We start from the raw sequence: 22957 nt of genomic DNA, 5'->3' as shown, positions 1-22957 counted from the left end.
CTGTCAGAATTCTGTTCTCCCATTTCCTACTCTTGTTATAATTGATGGCCTGGCTATTTGAACTGGAAACAGGTTGATGGGCCATGCTGAAAATTGTTCTGTACTGTTAACAAATTCTAGATTGAAGAGAATTACTAAATTCAGAAAATACAGTCACATCTTAACGGGTTACGCAGTGGTGACTCTCATTTCCATTCAAAAGCTTTTCAGGCATAAACAATGAAAATGCTCCATGTAATCCCAATTGTTATGCCAGGCAATATGACACTAGTAATGAAAAGTATGGCTGGAATAAACTATTTAGTATCGATTCCATTCTGATATCCAACTTGATCATCGTGATGCTGTATTTCAATTCCCAACACTCTTTAGCTGTAATAAACCCAGTGGCCACTTTATTAGGTATCACTGTTGTAACGTGTAGTTATTCCGAATCAGGTTTAACATCACCAGTATACGTTGTGACATTTGTTTACTTTCCAGCAGCAGTACATTGCAATGCATAATAATAGAAGAAAAACTGTGAATTACAGTAAGTATAATAGTTAAAATAAATAAGTAGTGCAAGAATAGAAATATAAAAAGTCGTGAGATGGGTTCAATGTCCATTCCGAAATTGGATGGCAGAGGGAAAGAGGCTGTGCTTGAATAATTGAATGTGTGCCTTCAGGCTTCTGTACCTCCTTCCTGAAGATAGCAAAGAGAAGAGGGCATATTCTGGGTGATGGGGGTCCTTAATGCTGCCTTTCTGAGGCAGCGCTCCTTGAAGATGTCCTGGATACTACAGAGGCTAGTGGTTAGTTCTCATGATGGAGCTGATTAAGTTTACATCAATCTGCAGCATACTTCGAACCTGTGCGGTAGCCCTTACTGCACAGTTACTGTTGTCTTCCTGTCAGCTTGAACTGTCTGGCCATGCTCCTCTGACCTCTCTCATTAACAAGGCAGTTTCCCTCACAGAACTGCTGCTCAACAGATTTTTTGGTTTTATTTTGTTGTTCACAGCATTCTCTGTAAACTCCAGACACTGTTGTGGGTGAAAATCCCAGGAGTTTAGCAGTTTCTGTGATACTCAAACCACCCCATCTGGCACCAACAATCATTCCACAGTCAAAGTCAGTTAGATCACATTTCATCTCCATTTCAATGTCTGGTCTGACTTGACCGTGTCTGCATGGTTTTACGTATTGAGTTGCTGCCACACAATTGGCTGAATAGGTGTACAGGTATACCGACAAAGTGGCCACTGGGTATATCTGAAGGGGTCCAGTGATGTTTATATATGTCTCTCGATGCATGTACCTTCTAAAATTCATTAGCTTTGTCTTTGAAGCTTTCAATTACCCTAAATAACCACTGCTCTTTTGGTAAGAACATTCTTCCTAATTGGCTTACTCAGTCTTTACTATAACACAGATTAGACCTGATAAATGGTACCTGGGAGAGCATTCACATTTCCATCCAAATATCTGAATTTCAAGAGTGTAAGAGAATTGATTATAGATTTCTTTTCAACTTTCGTTCCCATCACATCCACGGTCCTCTCGACTGCAATGCCAGGTGTTGACTTCCACCCACCATCCCAATCCCAACCCCAAACCATTTATACTTTATTGTCGCCAAACAACTGATACTAGAATGTACAATCATCACAGCGATACTTGATTCTGCACTTCCCGCTCCCTGGAGTACAAATCGATAGTAAATATTAAAAATTTAAATTATAAATCATAAATAGAAAATAGAAAATAGAAAATGGAAAGTAAGGTAGTGCAAAAAAAACTGAGAGGCAGGTCCAGACACTTGGAGGGTACAGCCCAGATCCGGGTCAGGATCCGTTCAGCAGTCTTATCACAGTTGGAAAGAAGCTGTTCCCAAATCTGGCCATACGAGTCTTCAAGCTCCTGAGTCTTCTCCTGGAGGGAAGAGGGACGAAAGGTGTGTTGGCTGGGTGGGTCGTGTCCTTGATTATCTAAGCAAGTTAACTATTGAACAAATAAGTGGATGTGATGGACATAAACTCAAGAGGTTCTACAGATGCTGGAAATCCAGAGCAACACAACACACACAGGTGCTGGAGGAACTCAGCAGATCAGGCAGCATCTACAGGAAGGAACTAACAGTCTCATTTCAGGTTGATAAAGCTTCTCAGCCCAAAATATCAACACTTTATTCCTGTCAATAGAGCTGAGTTTTTCCAGCATTTTGGATACTCACTTACCAGAGGAGTTGTTCTGGGTAAATGAGATAACTGTCCATCCAGCTCCACGAGAATACAATTGCAGTTTCCTAACTACACCCCCAGTAAGATCCACCAACTCATGACAGCCATCAACCTGAACTTGGAACTTTCTCAAACAAAAACTGGTAGAGTGTCCTACTGAAGGGCCTCAGCCCGAAACGCCAGCTCTTTATTCCTTTCCAAGATTGTTGCCTGACCTGATGAGATTCTCCAGCATTTTGTGTGTGTTAAAACTGGTAATGTCCTTGTCCAACAAAAGAGCACTCAAGGGCCTTTATCCCTCTACTTGTCTTGGTCAGCTGCCATGAGTGACTAGCAGCTTTACTTTACGAGTAAGTGGAGATAGCTGTGACTGTGACTGCGTTGGTTTCCTCCAGCTGTTCCAGTTTCCCCCCATATTCCAAAGATGTACGGGTTGGGGTTAGTAAGCTGTGGGCATGCTGTGTTGGCGCCAGAAGCATGGCAACACTTGAAGGTTGCTCCCAGCACAATTCTTGTTGATTTTGGTTTGACACAATATGTCATATCTCGATGTTTCAATGTACACATGACAGATAAAGCTAATCTTCTCTCAAGGTAGCCTGAAAACAAGACCAGGCCCAAGTATTACCAACTAACTTGGAAAAACATCATGTCCATCAATGTCACTGGGCCAAAACTCTGAATCCTTACACTGTGTGAAGAGCTTCACCACATAAAAAGCATTAAAAATTATTTTCATAATTTATAATATAAATTAATAAAAATGTATAATGCGTATTCTTTGTGTTGTCCATGCCTATAAGCCGACGATGCTGTTGCAAGCAAGATTTTCATTGTACTGTACCGCACGTGACATTAAATTCATCTGGCTTGAAGATAGCTCATTTATCTTCTGAAAGGCAACTGGAGATGGGGAACAAATGCTACTCTTGCTAGCAATGGCCAGATTTACAGGATAATTAATGTTTATGGCTCTGATGACTTAATGAAACATTGAGACTGGCGCAGTCGATGCAGAAGGGGCTCTTTTCAGATGATCTGCCTTGGATGGATGAGGTGATCTTCAGCTAAGAAATATACAGGTTGGGAAGGTAGGCATTTGTCAGAGACATGGAAAATACATCCTGTTCCAGGCTGCTTTTTCTTTCCTTTGCTTTTGTTTACTTTGATGTAAATCAAACAGAATCCTTCCACAAACGCAGTCTTTCTCATCACACTGCAAGCATGTCATATGCTTCCCCCATAACCGGCTGTTAAGAAGTAAAGTGCTATCATTTTGATATTTGCAGTTTGTTAGCACTGTGTCTATTGTTGAAATACAGTTAATTAGAGAAAGTAATAATCTGTTTCCTTTGTTACTAATGTTGCAGTCACTCATACTAGGTGCTATGCCAAAGCTGCAAGTCGGGTAGAGTGCTTGGTACGGGAAGCAAGACAGCGCAGTGGTTAGCACAATGCTTTACAGTACAGGCAACCCGGGTTCAAATCCTGCCATTACTTGTATGGAGTTTGTACATTCTCCCCGTGACCACGTGGGTTTCCTCCGGGTGCTCCAGTTTCATCCCACAGTCCAAAGATGTACCGCTTGGTAGGTTAATTGGTCATTGTAAATTGCTCCGTGATCAGGCTGGGGTTAAATCGGGAGTTGCTGGCTTAAAGGGCCTATTCTGTGCTGTATCTCAATAAAATAAAAAAAATGATTTCCCGAGCTAACAGACTGTATGATCGCATCCTTTATCCAGTATCCGCACCAAGCACTTTCCAAAGAGGAGTACAGGTAGCTCTATGAAACATAAACAACTAACTCTTCACCTCACACTGATCCACACCCTACTCAAACTATGCCACTGAGCCCAATTACATCACACAGAAACTGACTATACCTGTTACTCTCAAGAGACGAGAGGACAAAGTGATGGATGGGTCACACGAAGAAGGTCTAGTCTGGGTCTTTTCCCAACCCAAGTACCGAACAGGAGACCCTCAACTCTACATCTACCAGTCTCTTTCCTCACTCATCAAACAACAGAAGCAAGACGGCAAGGAACCATTTACTGTTAAAGATTAGCTTTGTCATATGTACATCGAAACATTAGAATATACGGTGAAATGCATCAACAGCTAACACAGATCAAGGATGCACTGAAGGAGATCCCACAAGTGTCAAGGTTTCCGCACCAACAGGGCATGACCATAACATATCCATATGTCTTTGGAACACAGTGGGAGAAAACCCATGTGGTCACAGGAAGAAAGTCATTAGAGACCTGAACCCAATCACTGGCGCTGTAAAGCATTACTCTAACCTGTATGCTACCATGACAGCCCTAGTTACTGTCAGCCAGAAGAATTGTCCCCTATTCAGGCAGGTGCTGCCTAACCTGCCGAGTTCCTCCAGCATTTTCTGTGTGATGTTTAAAATAAGGTTGTATGGAAGACCAGCAGTTGCCCATGCTGCAAGTCTCCCCTCTCCACGACACCAATGTTGTCCAAGGGAAGGGCATTAGGACCCATACAGCTAGGCACCAGTGTCATCGCAGAGCAATGTGTGATTAAGTGCCTTGCTCAAGGACACAACACGTTCCCTCGGCTGGGGCTCGAACTCACGACCTTCGGGTCACAAGTCCAATGCCTTAACCACTTGGCCACGTACCCACATGAAATTTCCCATAAACCTTTTTTTTGTTCAATTAACTATTGAACGTCTAAATTAAGAATTTTTATATTGTTGGTTTGTTAGTTTCCATGAAGTGAATGTGGACTCAAATACAGCACAATGCAGGAGTTAGCAGTTTAATCCAAGCAATCAAGGCAATGACTGGAGATCTGACCCTGTGTGAACAGGGTCACTGGAAAGCACCACACTCAGCCCTTATAAATGGATCACTTGCTCTACAGAACCTGTTTCCCGATATTACAAAGCGTTCAGAGCCTTTCCTCTATTGCAAGCTTCTATTGACCAGCACAAACACGTTACAACACATAAAAAGAACCAAACGGTTGTCCCTCAAGAGGCACACTGAATGTGTGCTTTATTAGCTTCAGGTTTGTAAGTAGTTCTCAGGTCAGATTTGAAAGCTGTCCAAAATGACAGCAACTACATGGCCATAGTGTTGCCTGCAATAATCAGTGGGCCTCCAGATAAACACTTCAACATTTTCACTTCAAAACCTTTTCTGACTGATACGTTTTAAATAGGATAGCAGATAATTTTTGCACCTGGTTCCAAGTATGGACTATCCTGTAGATATTTAATTCAAACCATTCTTCATTATGCATTCTTAGTCTCTTTCTTTGGCAATCTTTCCAACACCATAAGACACAGGAGCAGAATTAGGCTATTCGGCCCATTGAGACTGTCCATGGCTGATCTATTATCTTTCTCAGCACAATTTGCCTGCCTGCTCCCCATCGCTTTTGATGCATTTGCTAATCAAGAACCTATCAACCTCCTCTTGAAATATACCAAAACTTGACCAGGGTTGGGGATGACTTCCTTAGTCTATTTCAATGGCTTTAAGTTGTTTTTGACAGAAGTGGAGTAAGGTACTAAATAGATGGGTGGGTATGTACAGTATATATGCAATAAGGCTCCACTACAGGTCCTCCACAATCTAACTAGCTTGGAACGTGTGAGGAATCACTCGTCAGAAATAGCCCAAATGCAGCTATAGAATAACTAGAGAGTCATACAGAATGGAACCAGTCTCTTTAGCCCCTGTTGAACAAAAAATAGTCAGTTACACTAATCCTATTTTATTCTCCCTATAACTCTAGCGAACACCCACCTCCCCAATCCTACCTCCCTACTGCCCATTACACCACTGGTGTTTAGGAGCTTCAATCTACCTCTGGCGGTATTCAGAGTTTCCTTCATCGTGTCAGTGCCTTCTTGGTTTTCACTACTGTCAGTCATGCGGGTCCCGGAGGAGATTCAGGAATACCATCACACTCAAATGTAGAAGCATTCTTTATTGCTGTTTCTGTAACAGCTTTGTTTTACCAGTCAGGTTGTTAGCACCGAGCTGAACCCCCGAACCTGGAGGACTGGTGGACCACTCGGAGTCTGGCCTCTACCCTTTGACCTGTTTGTCATGGGTGACCCTACTAGAAGCCAAAGCAGAATGCCCTGACTCCAGCCAACATAGCTCTGCAGGTCACTGAGGCACGCAAGCCTCCAAACCCTATGACAAGGTTGTGATTCCCTTGGAGGCCAGTTCCTACCACCCACTTACAAACTAGGGCCAATTTACATTGCCCATTTAACCTCCCAACACAAACATTTATTTATTAGAGATACAACGTAGAACAGGCTCTTCTTGCCCAATGAGCTGCACCGCCCAGCAGCCCCATCTACTTAACACTTGCCTAATCACAGGACAATTTCCAATAACCAATTAACCCACGAACCGGTATACCTTTGGACTGTGAGAAGAAACCAGCACACCTGGATGAAACCCACATGGTTCACAGGGAGAACATACAAACTCCGTACAGACAATGCCAGAACTGAACTCTGAACTCTGGAACGCAACAAGCTGTAACAGTGTTACACTAACCGCCGTGCCTCCGTGGTGCCATCTTTAGGAAGTAGGAAGAAATCAGGGCAGACGGAGGGAAGCTGCATGGTTATAGGCCCCACCCCCTCTAAACTGTAATGACCAGTGTGCGCAAAAATCTTATGCTGTGCAATTTTTTGCCATCAACAATGTGTGCGCACTAGATTTTATATGGAAGTCTTCATTTTAACAGCTAGCAAAACTCTGTCAATTAGAACTTTGATCTCATTTGGGTTTGATCATTCTCGCTGTCATTCATCTGCACTCTCCCAAAACATACATAGCAGGCCTAAAGCAGGTAATGAAGGATTTTCTCTCTGAAGCTTTTGCACACCGTCTTTAGAGTCAATGTAAGTGAACCAATAATCTCTTCAATAAAAACATTATAAATAAGCTAGTTCTATAAATAATAAATAATAAATAATAAAGGCATCCGTTAGTCTTGCGAGACCATGGGTCTGCGCCTGGAAAGTCTTCACTCTCTAGGGTGCAAGCCTGGGCAAGGTTGTACGGAAGACCAGCAGTTGCCCATGCTGCAAGTCTCCCCTCTCCACGCCACCAATGTTGTCCAAGGGAAGGCCATTAGGACCCATACAGCTTGGCACCAGTGTTGTCGCAGGGCAATGTGTGATTAAGTACCTTGCTCAAGGACACAACACATGTTGCCTCAGCTGGGGCTTGAACTCACGACCTTCAGGTTGCTAGTCCGATGCCTTAACCACTTGGCCACGTGCCCACATGCCAGTTCTAACTTGCAAACAAATCATCGCAACCTCCACGTTGTCAACACCGTCTGCATCAGAAACAGGAAAATGAAATGCGATTGTGTATGATCATGAAATATACTTAACATGCCAAGGTAGAAGGTGACAACATTTTGTGCACACTTTAAATTCTTTAGTAGCAAAAGATGTGCGCGCGCGCGCACACACACAAAAACACACCTTCGAGGGAATATTGTCACAGGGTTAAACCCCACACAGACAGCACCAGAGGTCAGGATCGAACACAGTAAGTATGAGGATGCAGCATCTCCAGTGGCTGTGCCACCCTGAGAGAGGCAGTTTGGCACTAGAAGCACAAGACGGAAAGTCACCACAGTGCAGGGAGAAGGGATGCACTTGACTCATTCCATACATGGAATGTTCCATCAAACTTGCCAGTCTTCTCTCGCAGTGTTGAAGAGGGAAGCAAGACATGTCCATCTAACAATAAAAACATTCTGATATGAGCATTGCCACAGGAAGTAAGCTATAAAAGTTGTTTTAAAGTGTTTGCATCTCCTTTTGTTCCATTCTTTGCAAATACAGGTGTAATACAAGACCTGAAAACATATCAAAAACAAAAATGGGTCTATCCATCAATTGTAAAAAGACAATGTATGGTCATATCCAAAAAGGAGGAAAATCCTACCTGCAGGCTAAGAATAAACGGGGAAGACATAAAACAAGTACAGAACTTTTGTTACTTAGGAAGCTGGGTGACATCGGATGGCAGGTGCAACTTGGACATGAAAAAGAAGAATAGGGATGGCAAAAGACACCTTTACGAGAATGAAGAGTATACCGACCAATACTAAACTAGGCATGACAACCTGCCTCAGAGCACTGAAATGTTACGTTTATCCAGTTATGTTATATGGCTCAGAATGATGGACAATATCTAGTAACATGAGGAAATGAAGTGAAGCAGCAGAGATGTGGTTTTTGAGGAGGATGCAAAGAATATCATGGACGAATCGAATATCTAACCAGGATGTCATGAACAGAGCAAATACAAAAAGAGAAATAATGTATGAGATCATGAAAAGGCAACGTAACTTCATCAGACATGTGATTAGGAAAGAGGAGTTAGAATGCATGGTAATTATGGGAAAGATTGAAGGGAAGAAAGCAGGAGGAAGACAAAGACAAATGATGATGGAAACAGCAGCCAGAGAACTGGAAATGAATGCCAATGAATTGATCCACTTGACCCGAAACAGGAGTGTGTGGGCCATGGCAGTCAAAGCTCAAACTGGGCACGGCATCTGACGATGATGATGAAAACATATCCAGCAAAATACTTCAATAAATATTCCTAGCTTTGAAATCCACCTAGTTACGCTGACAGTTACTAGGGAAAAATTATTTGTAGCAACACCATAGGCAAATCCAAGCTGCACCTTTTCAGCACACAACTCCTGAAGACACATCACTCTCAAAAATGAAAATTTACAGTCCTTGACCTCTGAGCAGTAGGATCATGTTGAGAGATTTGAGGTGAGTACCTCAAACCACACTGGCATCGGACTTGTTAACTCGCAGTTGTCAAACTGGCATTGGGATCCCCAAAGCAGAAAGGTACCTGCACTGCCAGGCACACATCTTTTGATAAGATCATGCAACATAGAAGCTTGTTATTCAGCCCATCATGACCGAGCAAGCCCTTTGGGAGCTTAATTAATCCAGCTCATCCCAATCTTTCTCTGCAGACCTGCAGTGTGTACCTACTATTTCAAGTGTGTATACAAATTCACCTGTGTAGTCTAAAAACAGCAGTTGTGAAGAGGACCACTGCAATGAATGCGCTACAAGAGTAAACATTACTTTTCCCCCCACTTATACTCCAGTGTTAAACCTCACTATTGATGGCCTGTCATAACTCTATTCATTTAACTTGATTCAACTTTTCACCAGGACCAACGATTGAGAAAGAAAAACTTCCAACAGCAGCTAGGATGATTCTCATTCTTTTTTTTTTCTTCTCTCCCTCACTCCCTCCCTCTCCCCCCCCTTATATGTTTCCAGTTAATACTCAAACCAAATAATGGAAACCAAAAAACATTAAACTCCACACAAAAAAAAGTGACTGTCACAATGAAATTACAAAACATAATTAAATTCTGGCACTTAAGAATCATTAAATTTAATTTAATTAATTTTAATGATTAATTGTTATGACTTTAAAAGCATGATCAAGCCATTATCAAAGAATGAATAGAGCTGAAAGGTTAATACAATATTGTACATAATTAATATGCCTGTAAACATTTAAGGACAACATTTCCCCCTTTTAAAATGAGTCAACTCTGTTTCATTCCCCTTACAGATTAATCTGGTACTCCATATTAGAATTGCTATTAATCATGTTTAATCATGCAATAACCCGTTTCTGTGACGACGACCTCTTCACCAACACCAACTTCAAGGATGTACATTTTCTCAAGTCAAGAAGGGTGGGGGTACAACAGGCCAGCACACTAAAAATCCTCCACAGCATTGAGAATGCCCAGCTCTGCCTCAATCATCAGTCCCATGCACAGCTCCAATAGTGCAAGCTCACGACAATTTATATTGTTTGCCTAACAACTGTCTTCAGCAGTTTCAATTAATCAATTTTACTTACAATTGCTTAAATGTAAAATCCATCATTCTGATAACTGATGCTGTGCATCAAAACCTGTTTGCTATCCATGTCATATAGGTTCCCAAAGCTTCGTCTGTCTCCACTCTACAGAGCAGCACATGGCATGGGCAAGCATCGTCTCGTGGCACAGAATCTAGCTCACCACCCAGTAGATTGGAAACCCCAATCTCTCTAGGGTTCAATGGATTATCATTCTCCCTAATCAAAAGCTGGCAGTAAATGGAGAGACTATCTGAAAATTTACACCACCAATTGGCTCCATTTCTGGCGTGATCAAACCCCACCCTCCTGGCAAAACTGAGCCTGTAGCCCCATAGGACATGGCTCTTTAACTACGCATCGCAGCATGTTCTAAATATGATGATGATTTCTGCCTCTACCAGTGTCTCTGACTGTGATCCTTACAAACCTCGGAATAAAAGTATATTTCTGACAATTAGAATCATTAGAATAAAACATTTAACCTTCGACCCTTATTCTGTGCTGGTTGGAAGTTATATCAGTAGCTATAAATTGGTCCCATTTTAAAAATGCGTTTGATTGGCTGAGTTTGGTGCTCATCTGAATATAGAACAAGCACTTTATCAGCATCCTAACCCAAGGTCTTATTTCAACAATGGACATTTTATTGAATCAGCCAAGCAACAGAATAGTCATAAACTACAACACAGAAAATGGCCCTTTGACCTTAGCCCTTCATAATGTACCAATCCAAACTTCCCTTGTGTTGAAAACAAACCCACATCCACCACTTCCACTTGCAGCTCGTTCCGCACTCTCACCGCCATCTACCACCGAGTAAAGAAGTTCTTCCTCATGTTGCCCCTAAACATTTCACCTTTCATCCTTAACCCATGACCTCCAGTTGTAGTCCCACCCAACTTCAGTAGAAAAGGCCTGCTTCCATTTATCCTATCTATACCCTCATAATTTTGTATACCTCTATCAAATCTCCCCTCAATCTTCTATGTTCCAGAGAATAAAGTCCTAGCCTCTTCAACCTTTCCCCGGAGTTCCAGCAACATCCTCGTAAATTTTCTCTGCATTCTTTCAACCTCATTTACATCATTCCTATAGGTAGGTCACCAAACTGCATACAATTCTCAAAATTAGGTCTCACCAATGTCTTATACAGTTTCAATAGAAACTGTACTCAATACTTTGATCTATGAAGGCCAACATGCCAAAAGTTTTCTTTGCGACCTTATCTATCTGTGATGTCATTTTCAAGGATTTACGGATCTGTATTCCCAGATCCCTCTGTTCTACTGCTCTCCTCAGTGTTGGTCCTATCCTTGTTGGTCCTTCCAAAGTGCAACACCTCACATTTCTCCGCAATAAATCCCATCTGCCATTTTCCCAGCCGATTTGGATCCCACTGCAAGCTTAATTGTCTTCCTCAGGGTCCACTACACCCCTAATCTTGGTGTCATCCACACATTTGCTGATCCAATGTACCACATTATCAACCAGATTGTTGATGCAGATGACAAACAACAAAAGACCCAGCACTAAACAAGAGAAAATCTGCAGATGCTGGAAATCCAAGCAACACACAAAATGCTGGAGGAACTTAGCAGGCCAGGCAGCATCTATAGAAAGGGGTACAGTGGACGTTTCAGGCAGAGACCCTTCAGCAGGACTGGAGATTAAAAAGATGAGGGGCTGGGGTAAAGACCCAGTACCGATCCCTGCAGTATTCCACTAGTCAGAGAGGCAACATTCCACAAAGCTAATATTTAATCCAATTTACTACCTCATCTTGTATACCATGAGACTGAACTTTTTTGACCAACCTCCCATGCAGGACCTTGTCAAAGGCCTTGCTGGTAACTTCCTCAAAAAGCTCTATAAGATTGGTTAGACACGACTTACAGTGCACAAAGCCATGTTGACTATCCCAAATCAGTCTCTGTCTATCCAAATATGTATATATCTGGTCCCTTAGAGTACCTTCCAATAATCTTCCCACTGTTGAGGTCAGGCTCACCAGCCTATAATTTCCTGGCTTATTCTTAGAGACATTCTTAAACAGAAAAAACATTAGCCAACATCAATCTTCCAATACCTCACCTGTCACTAAGGATGACTTGAATATCTCTGCCATGGCTATTGCAATTTCTGTACTTGCCTCCTACAGGGTCTGAGGGAACACCTTGTCAGTTCCTGGGGATTTATTCACTCTAATTTGCCTCAAGACAACAAACACCTCCTCCTCTGTATAGGGTCCATGGCATCGCTGCTGCTTTGCTTCACTTCTATAGACTGTGTCTATCTTCTGAGTAAATACAAATGCAAAAAATCTATCTAAAACCTCCCCCATCTCTTTTAGTTTCACCCATAGATTACCATCCTGATCTTCCAGAGGGCCAACTTTGTCCCCTGCTATCCTTTTGCTCTTAATATGTCTGTGGAATTCCTTAGAATTCTCCTTCACCTTGTCTGCTAGAGCAACCTTATGCCTTCTTTTAGCCCTCCTGATTTCCTTCGTAAGGGTTCTCTTGCAATTCTTATACTCCATATGTATCTCAGTTGTTCCTGCCTGCCTGTCATATCTGCTCGGCACCTCTTTCTTTGTCCTAATCAGGTACATATAGAGAATACCAAGGTTCTCTAAACCTGTTACCCTTGCAGTTTATTGTGACAGAAACATACAAATACTATTCTCTCAAAATTTCACTTTTAAAGGCTTCCCACTCTCCAAGTACAACTTTGCCAGAAACCAGCCTGTCCCAATCCACACTTGCCAGATCCTTTCTCATAGCATCAAAATTGACTTTTCTCCGATTTAGAATCTCAACCCCAGAACCAGGCCTATCCTTTCCTATAATTACCTTGCAACTAATGGCATTATGATCACTAGATGCAGTGTTCCCCTACTCAAACTTCTGTCACCTGCCCTGTCTCATTCCCTAATATGATTATGAAGACACGTAGTCCTCTTTTATTGTCAGTTAGTAATGCATGCATTAAGAAATGATACATTATTTCCTTCGGTGTGATATCACAAAACACAGGACAAACCAAGACTGGAAAAACTGACAAAACCACATAATTATAACATATAGTTACAAACAGTGCGCAATACCATAACTTGATGAAGAAGTCTGCGAGCACAGTAAAGTTCAAAGTTTCTCAAATGTCCCACATCTCACGCAGACGGGAGAAGGAAGAAAAACTTGAGTCATCGGAAAACTTCGAGCTCTGATTAACTCTCCGACACCGAGTACTGAGCGCCATCTTTGTCCAAACGATTCGACCTCCTTCTCGGTCGCCAAAAGCAGTCAAGGCCAGGGATTTTGAGGTCTACCCTCCGAAAGATTCCCGATCACACAATAGGGGATCCAGTATTGTACACGCTTTCCAACTCCAGCCCTTTTACAGTATGGGGGTCCCAGTCAATAAGTGGAAATTTAAAATCACCTATCACAACCTTGCGTTTCTTTCGAAAGTCTGCGATCTCTCTACAAATTTGCTCCTCTATATCTGGTGAACTGTTAGGTGGTCTATAGCATAATCCAATTCACCTGGTCATCTCTTTCTTATTCCTCAATTCTATCCATAAAGCCTCACTCGAGGAGCTCTTAATCTGTCCTAATTGAGCACTGCAGTGACATTTTTCCTGACTAGTAATGCCACCCCTCCCTCTTTAATCCCTCCCACTCTACCACGTCTAAAACAGAACCCAGAACAATAAGCTGCCAGCCCTGCCTCCTGCAACCAAATCTCAATAATGGCTACAATGTCATAATTCCATGTGCTAATCCATGTCCTAAGATCATTGCATTGAAATAGACACAGCTCAGAACATTAGTCCCACCATGCTAAACCTGTTGATTCCTGACTTCGAATGTAGGCTTAACAACATCTTTCTCCAGAACCACTTCACAATTAATTCTGGTGCTCTGGTTCCCATATCCCTGAAACTCTACTTTAACTCCGGGCCCCCCCCCCCCCCAGCACTGCACTAGCCACCCTTCCCACTAGGATATTTGTTCCTCCAATTTAGGTGCAAATTGTCCCTTCTATATAGGTCCCACCTTCCCCGGAAGACAGTCCAATGATCCAAAAATCTGAATTCCTCCCTCCTACACCAACTCCTTTGCCACATGTTAAACTGTATGATTTTCCTATTTCTGGTCTCACTTGCACATGGAATGAGTAGCATTCCTGAGATCACAACCCTAGAGGTCCTGTCCTTTAACTTAGCACCTAACCCCCTGAAGTCACTTTGCAGGACTTTGTCACCCTTCCTACTCATGTCAATGGTGCTAATGTGGACCACGACCCCTGCTGCTCACTCGATCTGAGATATCCCTGACCCTGGCATCCGGGAGGCAACAAACCATCCGGGAATCCCATTCTTGTCCACAGGACCTCCTTCCTGTTCTCCTAACCAACAAATCTCCTATCACTACAGCTCGTCTCTTCTTCCCACTTCCCTTCTGAGCCACCGAGCCAGACTCAGTGCCAGAGACCCAACTGTCTCTAGCTTTCCTCTGCTAGGTCATACCCCGCAACAGTATCCAAAGAAATACGCCTATTGTTGAGGGGAATGACCTCAGGGACACTCTGCTTTGGCTGCCTATCCCCTTTGCCCCTCCCCATGGTCACTCAGTTACCATGTCCTGCACCTTGGGTGCAACTACCACCCTGTATGTCCTGTCTATCAACCCCTCAGCCTCCCGAATGACCCAGAGTTCACTCAGTTCCAGCTGCAACTCATGCAGGTCTGTTAGAACCTGCAGCTCGATGCCTTCTTGCAGTTATAGACATCAGGGACACTGGAGGTCTCCCCGCCTTCCCACAACAGGACCATTCTGCTATGCTGTCTGGCATCTCTACTACTCTAAAATGTGCAATAAGAAAGAAATAGAGAATAAATAATGAGAAAAAAAATTACCTAGGGCCTACGTCTCTCCTCGCCAAAACCCTGATGAGCCAAATCCTCAACTCCCCACTCTAACACTGGCCCACTCACACAATGGCTGCTCCCAAAATGGCCATTCTGCATAAACCTAACGTCTTTGCATTGGTCCTTGCCAAGTGCCTACTTATGTGCAATCCAATGTCTCCTCAGGAACTGTGGCACACAAAGTACAGATTGGCCCCGCTCGCTTCTATTAAACTCTCTCTTCCTCTACGCAACCCAGTGTCTCTTTGGGACAGTAGTGTGCAAAAATCTACACTCCAAAGCCCAAAATTAACAACTGATGATCCTTTATAAAAAACAAACTATTAAGACCAAGGGACAGTTATTTGCATATGAAGGCATCTTTGAAAACTAGGTTACCTGCTCATTAAGGACAGATGTGAATCGGAGACCATATATGTCTTGCATAAGATATAATGTTGGATTAAAACCCATAAGTTACCATTTCACACAAATTTCACAGTATCATGACAAATGATAATTGGAATTAGCATTTCTATAGCACGAGGGCAGGCTACAAAGATAACACTCAGAGCATTTTGTGTTAACACTCAAAGTGCCAGCACGCCGAGGATTATACATTCAATAGTCATTGGCTCTCTGTACCAAGTTACGATACATCTCAAGCATGTGCTCATAGATTCAAACCACAGCAGTTAAGACGCCAAAATGCCTACAAATTGTGTTATTTGATTCATAAAAGTTCTCAAGTTGATACAGCTCAGCAAATCCACTCGAGGAATTAATGTTACAGCTCTGCTGACAGGCTTGATTGCCTCTTTGATAAAAGAGAAGTGGATGCACCAATTTCCTATCCCTAACTCCTTAATTACCAGCACCCTAACAGCAATACACAGCCACCAAATTGCATGAATTTAAACGTCTGAAGATGCTTCAATATTAGTTATCTCCATTTCAATATCAAGTAAGTAATGTCCATTCTGCAGTCAGGCACCAATATGTTTGCAGTAAATTCTAAACAATTCCATAGACCAATAGAAAAACACCATGCCAGGAAGAGACGTGCAGAGCAACAAAACATAGCAAAACTTACAACTTCGGGGTTTCAACACCAAGTACCAGCTCAGGCATCAACAACCAAGGGACTGGGGGGAGAGTGGAACAGGAAAGCAGGTTTTCCTACCTTTTTCAGCTTGCCACTTTTCGTGCCCACAAACACCAGTGAGTGGTTGTTGTAAACATATGAGATCACTGAGCTCATCCTGTCCCGGTCCTCGGAGAAGAGGGGAATACCCTGCAAGAGGGTGGAGCCGCCTAATGGAGCATTAATGTCCAAGCCGCAAAAATTGTCATCTATTGGGACAGGCTGTGAGGAAGATAAAGAGTGTCAATGGTTAAAACTTACATAGGGCATAACAGCACAGTATAGGCCTTCAGTCCACAATGTTGTGCCAAAATTTAACCTTTTAATATAACCCTTCCCTCCTATGTAGCCCTTCATTCTTCTATCACCCACGTGTCTATGAACTTACTCTGAAATAATCAGGATTAGACTTGCATTTACCTTTGGTCAGGTTGATCTACAAGAGGCAGTATGCCAGGAAAGCAGCCATCATTAGGAACACCCCCCATTCAAGCCGCTCCCTCTTCTTGTTGCCATCAGGCAAAAGGTAGGGAAGCCCGAAGATCCATGCTTCAGGGTTCAATAACAGCTTCTTCCTCACTGCCATCAGGTCCTTGAGCAGACTTGAATATTTTAGTTCTACCTTGAACTCGACTTCCCTTAAGCTGCACTAATATTCAAAGTTCAAAGTGCACAGTAAATGTTATTAACAAAGTATATATGTGTCATCACATACAACTCCGACATTCAGTTTCCTGTGGGCGTACTCAGCAAATCTATAGAATAGTGACTATAACAGGATCAATGAAAGATCAATCAGAGTGCAGAAGACAACAAACAATGCAAATGCAAATATAAATAAATGGCAATAAATAATGAGAACACAAGATAATTAAAGTGAGATCATTGGTTTTAGGAACATTTCAATGATGGAGCAATTGAGTGTAGTTATCACCTTTTATTCAAGAGCCTGATGGTTGAGGGGTAGTAACTATTCGAAATCTATTTTGTTTATATTGTCAATAAATTATGGCTAACTTATGCTAATTTATGATGTAATTTATGTCTGTAATGTACAGTGTTGCTGCAGCAAAAAAAAAAGCAAATTTGTACCCTGGATATGTATGCCCACAACACTGGGTTTCAATGCAAACTTGGGGCTCATAACCTGTAAAAACTGGTAGTAGAATACACCATGTTTTTTAGACAATTTCAGTTCTTTTAGTTCATAATAAACAATTATGGCATGTTGCAGACAAAAAGTGGTCATGAAATGACTTTGGCAAGTAGGAGAAAGGAGAATAGGTAAACCTTTCATGTGTATTAGAAGGAGCAGGGTAGCTAAGGAAGGAATAGGTCCACAAGGGGGATACTTAACAGAGCCCGGTGGTATGACCAATATCTTAAATACTTCTCACCATTATTCCTCAGGGACAAGGACGCGAAGATTGGAGAGTTAAGTAGCTGATATTCTGAGGAAAGTCATAGTCAGGGTAGAGGAAGTATTAGAAACATACGCAGTGGCCATTTTATTTGGTACACCTGTATGTTAATACAAACATCTAATCAGCCAATCACGTGGCAGCAACTCAATGCATAAAAGCATGAAGACACGGTCAAGAGGTTCAATTGTTATTCAGAACAATCAAGAGAACGAGGAAAAAATATGATCTAAGTGACTTTGACTGTGGAATGATTGTTGGTGCCAGACAAGGTGGTTTGAGTATCTCAGAAACTGTTGATCCCCTGGGATTTTCACATACAACAGTCTCTAGAGTTTACAGAGAAGAGTACAAAAATGAGAAAACATCCAGTCAGCAGCAGTTGGTTCTCCAGGCAAAAACGTCTTGTTAATGAGAGTGGTCAGAGCAGTATGGCCAGACTGTTTCAAACTGACAGGAAGGCAACAGTAACCCAACTAACCTTGCAGCAGTGGTGTGCAGAAGACCATCTCTGAATGCACAACACGTCGAACCCTGAAGTGGATGGGCTACAGCAGCAGAAGACCATGAACATACACTCAGTGGCCACTTTATTACGTACAGGAGGTACAGGTGGCCGCTGAATGTACTGGTACGTATTAGGATGGAAAATCTTTAGGGTCATACAGGATCTTTCCCTGAATGCCAAGGGAAACAAGCACTAAGTAAATCGGGCAGAAACGCTGCTGGCCTGCTGAGTTCCTCCAGCATTCTGTGTGCGTTACAGGGAAATGTTCTTCTTTGTTTGAGGTAGCACATTTGGAAGGGCAACTTCTCTTAGTACATAAAGAGTAAATACCAGAACCTCACCTACAGACTGACTTCAGAGTATACTAATCCACAATTCCCTGGTAGACATAGGTGGATAGCGTCGTCGAAAAGCTATTTGTTATGCTTACTAGGACAGGGCATTTTGCAGAAGACTCAGAAGATCATGTTGCATACAACTGCAACATTCATTAAACTACACTTGGAGTACAGTGCACCTTCCTGGATGGCACACTACAGGAAGGATGAGGCACCAGTGGAGAGAAAGTAGATGAGACTCTCCATGAAGTTGCATTAAATGGAGGGGTGAAGTTATCAAGGAGATAATGGATAGTTTCAGAGTAAAGGGCTCAAGAGTGACCTTAGAGGTTTACAAAATTAAGAGGTGCAGAATTGAAATTTCAAAGTAAATTTATTATCAAATTGCATATATGTCACTATATACAACCCTGAGATTCGTTTTCTTACAGGCATACTCAAGAAACACAATAGAATCAATGAAAGACTGCACCCAACAGGACAGACAACCAACCACTGCACAAAAGGCAACACGCTGTGCAAATACCAAAGTAAAACTAATAATAGATAAATAAGCAATAAATATCAAGAACATGAGATGGAGAGTCCTTGAAAGTATGTCTGTGGGTACCGGAACAGTTCAGTGGTGGGGCAAGTGAAGTTGAATGAAGTTATCCCTGTTAGTTCAAGAGCCAGATGGTTGAGGGGTAATAACTCAAACTGCTGAAGTGAGAAGTTAAAGATATCAGTGAACACACCAGCCAGCTGATCGACACAGGATTTTAGTACTCGGCCGGGTACTCCATCTGGGCCAGAAGCTGTCCGTATCTTCACCCTCCTGAAGGATACTCTCACATCAGACTGAAATCACAATGTCATTGGCAGCTGTGGAAGTCCGTGAAAGCTCCTTCATGTTTTGACGGTCAAAGTGAGTATAGAAGGTATTGAGCATATCTGAGAGTGATGCCTTGTTGTTACCCATGTCATTTGGTTTCACTTTGCAAGAAGTCATAGCATTCAAGCCCTGCCACAACAGTCAAGCATCCTCCAGTGATTCAGATTTGGTCCAGAATTGCCACTTCGCCCATGAGATGGCTTTCTGGGACCATACCTGGACCTCTTGAATCTTACTTGGTTGCCAGACCAGAATGCCACTCATCTGGCTCTCAGCAGATTGCAGATCTCATGGTTCATCCAAGGCTTCTGAGTGGGGAAGACTCTGAATGCTTTTGTGGGGACACACTCGTCTACAACTGTTTTATAAGTGTTACAACTATGGTGTCTTTCTTCAGATCTATAGAGGAGTCCTTGAACGTGGCCCAGTCTACCAACTCGAAGCAATCCATAGCCACTCCTCTGCCTCCCATGACCACCTCTTTGTTGTCCTAATCTCTGGAGCTTTGCTCTTTAGCCTCTGCCTGTATGCAGGTAGGACAAGGGCAGCCAAGTGATCAGATCTCCTGAAATGCAGTCTGAGCATGGAATGGTAGGCATTCCTTATCATAGTATAGCAGTGGTCAAGTGTGTTGGGACCCCTGGTGCTGCAGTTTATATGCTGATGATAATTGAGCAGAGATTTCTTTAAATAAACCTGATTAAAGTCTCCGACTATGATTCGAAGTGCGTAGGGCTAGACTGTTTCTTGCTTGGTGATGGCAGCATTCAATATCTCAAGTGTCTCATTAGTGTTAGCTATTGGTGGTATGTAAATTGCAGTCAGGATCACAGAACACTCTCTTGTTAAGTACAATGGTCACCACCATGTTCGAGCACACAGGGTTTATCATGAAACATACTGTGCACCCCCATCTTTTCACCGCCTTATCCAAATCAGCAGTTCAGTCCATCCTGTGTATCAAGAACACTTCTTGTCTTACCAATGCATCCAGTATGTCTGGAGTGAGCCATGTCTCCGTGAAACACAAAACACAACAATTTCTCTTTTTCCTTTGATGCAACAACCTTGCCCTTAGATCCTCAATCTTGTTCTCCAGCGACTGTAGATTTGCTAACAAGACACTGTGTAAAAGGAGTTTCATTCCTCTGTGTCTCAGTCAATTTAGAGTCTGCCCCTCCTCCCTCTCTTTAGGTCAAGGTGATGTATCTTCATCCACTTAAAGGTGCTATACCTGCATGCCTGAGAGTTAAGTCCACCGAATCCTTCAGAAAATTGTGAAATTGTTAGTTCATTAAGATGATTGAAAACTACATTGTTTCATGGGAAACTACAGGCTGTAGATTGCAGTGGGGGTAATTCTGAAGAGCTATATTTAGAAGATTTGTAAGCAGCTCGCAACACATCGCTGTGGTTCACCTGCACTACCTTGCCAACCAGAGATAGGATAGAGAGTTGGAATACTTTTCCCAGGGAAAGGGACTTGAGAACAAAGTGGCATATGTTCAGGGTGAGGGGGAAGAGATTTAATTGAAATCCCAGGAGTACATTTTTCCACAATGAGGATGGTTAATGTTTGGAACAAGCTGTTAGAGATGGAAAACACTATTATAATGCTTAAAAGGAATTTGGGTAGGAACTTGGATAGGAAAGGAATAGATAGAGATGGGATTAATATGATAAACAGATATGCAAAATGTGGATAGGCATCATGGTTGGCATGGATACAGTGGGCAATAAGATCCTATTTCATCAGATGTTGTGGGAATGAAACTGGACTCTCTCATGGTGGTGTCTGAAAAGAGGATGCTGTCTAAGTTGCATGCCATCTTGGACAATGTCTCCCATCCACTACATAATGTACTGGGTGGGCACAGGAGTACATTCAGCCAGAGACTCATTCCACCGAGATGCAACACAGTGGGACATAGGAAGTCATTCCTGCCTGTGGCCATCAAACTTTACAACTCCTCCCTTGGAGGGTCAGACACCCTGAACCAATAGGCTGGTCCTGGACTTATTTCCTGGCATAATTTACATATTACTATTTAACTATTTATGGTTTTATTACTATTTATTATTTATGGTGCAACTGTAACAAAAACCAATTTCCCCCAGGATCAATAAAGTATGACTACTACTATTCAGCAGGTGTGACATGATTTGTTTGCCGCCTCCCCCCCCCCCCCGGATACCAAGCTACCTCTGTTGTTAATACTACATGCAATACCACTCGATATCCAGAAGGCACAATTGTTTCAACTACGCACAGAACTGCACCAGTACTTTATCCTGGTTGTGACTTTCCCTGCCCGAGTATCATTAGCCTGTATGTTTCCCAACCTCAGAATAGAATGTACAATCGCACAATGCATTTCAGGAAGACAACGGAACTGATGGAGCCCTATCACACTTCATGTTTGTCCAGGAAGTCATACTTTGTAAAAAGTTATATTGGTTGAGATGGATATTTGCAAGGACACTGGAGAAAAAACTTTGCAAAGTAGAGCCAAAAGATTTATCACTTGAGGAGTTGAGATGGGGATTTATAGGTGTCATCTTTGATTAGGTGCTAAACTGGCAGCACTCCCTGACTGCTGCACAAGCAAAGCTGTCTTGGATTGCTCGAGTGGCAAAAGTCCCAAAACTAAAGCAAAGTAGGTTATAAATAGATTATTGACTCATACTGTAATTTAAAACCTTGTGTGTTTAGTACAACAGCCTTCTGTTTTAACTTACACTACTAATCAATACACTATTACTCTCAGTTTCAGAGTGTGTGAGACATCACAATGGAAAACATAAGTCTCCTCCAGGAATTTCTCCTATTCTTTTGTTGACCAGCTAACGAGAGCAAAAGTGTCTTTCAGTATTTTAAACTTTGTACTGTTTGTTGGAAATTAATTATCCTTGAATTGTTCTCTCTTTGACTGAGCAGAAAGAGTTCAATTCCCACTCCAAGGATTTAAGCATGAAATAATCAAGTACTGTCCTGTCCTGTCAGATGTTTGATCATTTGAGCAATTGATAGCTCAGGGCCTGTACTCGCTAGAGTTCAGAAGAATGAGGGGAGATCTCATGGAAACCTACTGAATATTGAAAGACCTAGATAGAGTGGATGTGTAGAGGATGTTTCTTAAAGTGGGAGTGTCTAGGAGCAGAGGGGACAGCCTCAGAATAGAGGGATGTCCATTTAGAATGGAGATGAGGAGGAATTTCTTTAGCCAGAGGGTGGTGAATCAGTGGAATTCATTGCCACAGCTGGCTGTGGTGGCCAGATCATTAGGTATATTTAAAACAGAGGTTGGTAGGTTCTTGATTGGTTAGGGCATCAAAGGTTATAAGGAAAAGGCAGGAGAACGGGGTTGAGGGGGATAATAAATCAGCCTTGATAGAGGGTGGAGTAGACTCAATGGGCCAAATGGCTTATTTCTGCCCTTGTGTCTAATGATCTTATGTGTCATATTTTGAGAGAAGAATTAAATCGGGACCTTGGCAGATCACAATGTAATAAACTTCAAACAGCACTATTTCAGAGGAGTCGCCATATCCCCCAATCCAAATCACCAACTAAATTATCTGCCCAT

General features: G+C 42.4%; 1 protein-coding gene across 8 annotated transcripts in view; it reads right to left on the bottom strand.

The window, feature by feature from the left end:
* plxna4 (plexin A4) overlaps positions 1-22957 on the bottom strand; it is an 804472-nt gene that overhangs the window by 761863 nt on the left and 19652 nt on the right. For all 8 annotated transcript variants that reach the window (XM_063073049.1, XM_063073048.1, XM_063073050.1 and 5 more), the window contains one exon: positions 16269-16451. In XM_063073049.1, the coding sequence (XP_062929119.1) occupies positions 16269-16451 (183 nt within the window). The remainder of the gene's footprint in view (positions 1-16268; positions 16452-22957) is intronic.

The sequence above is a fragment of the Mobula hypostoma genome, chromosome 20 (genome assembly GCF_963921235.1).
Source record: "Mobula hypostoma chromosome 20, sMobHyp1.1, whole genome shotgun sequence".
Taxonomy (NCBI): domain Eukaryota; kingdom Metazoa; phylum Chordata; class Chondrichthyes; order Myliobatiformes; family Myliobatidae; genus Mobula; species Mobula hypostoma.
Note: the sequence above shows the minus strand (reverse complement) of the source record. Positions and strands in the feature narration are given on the sequence as shown.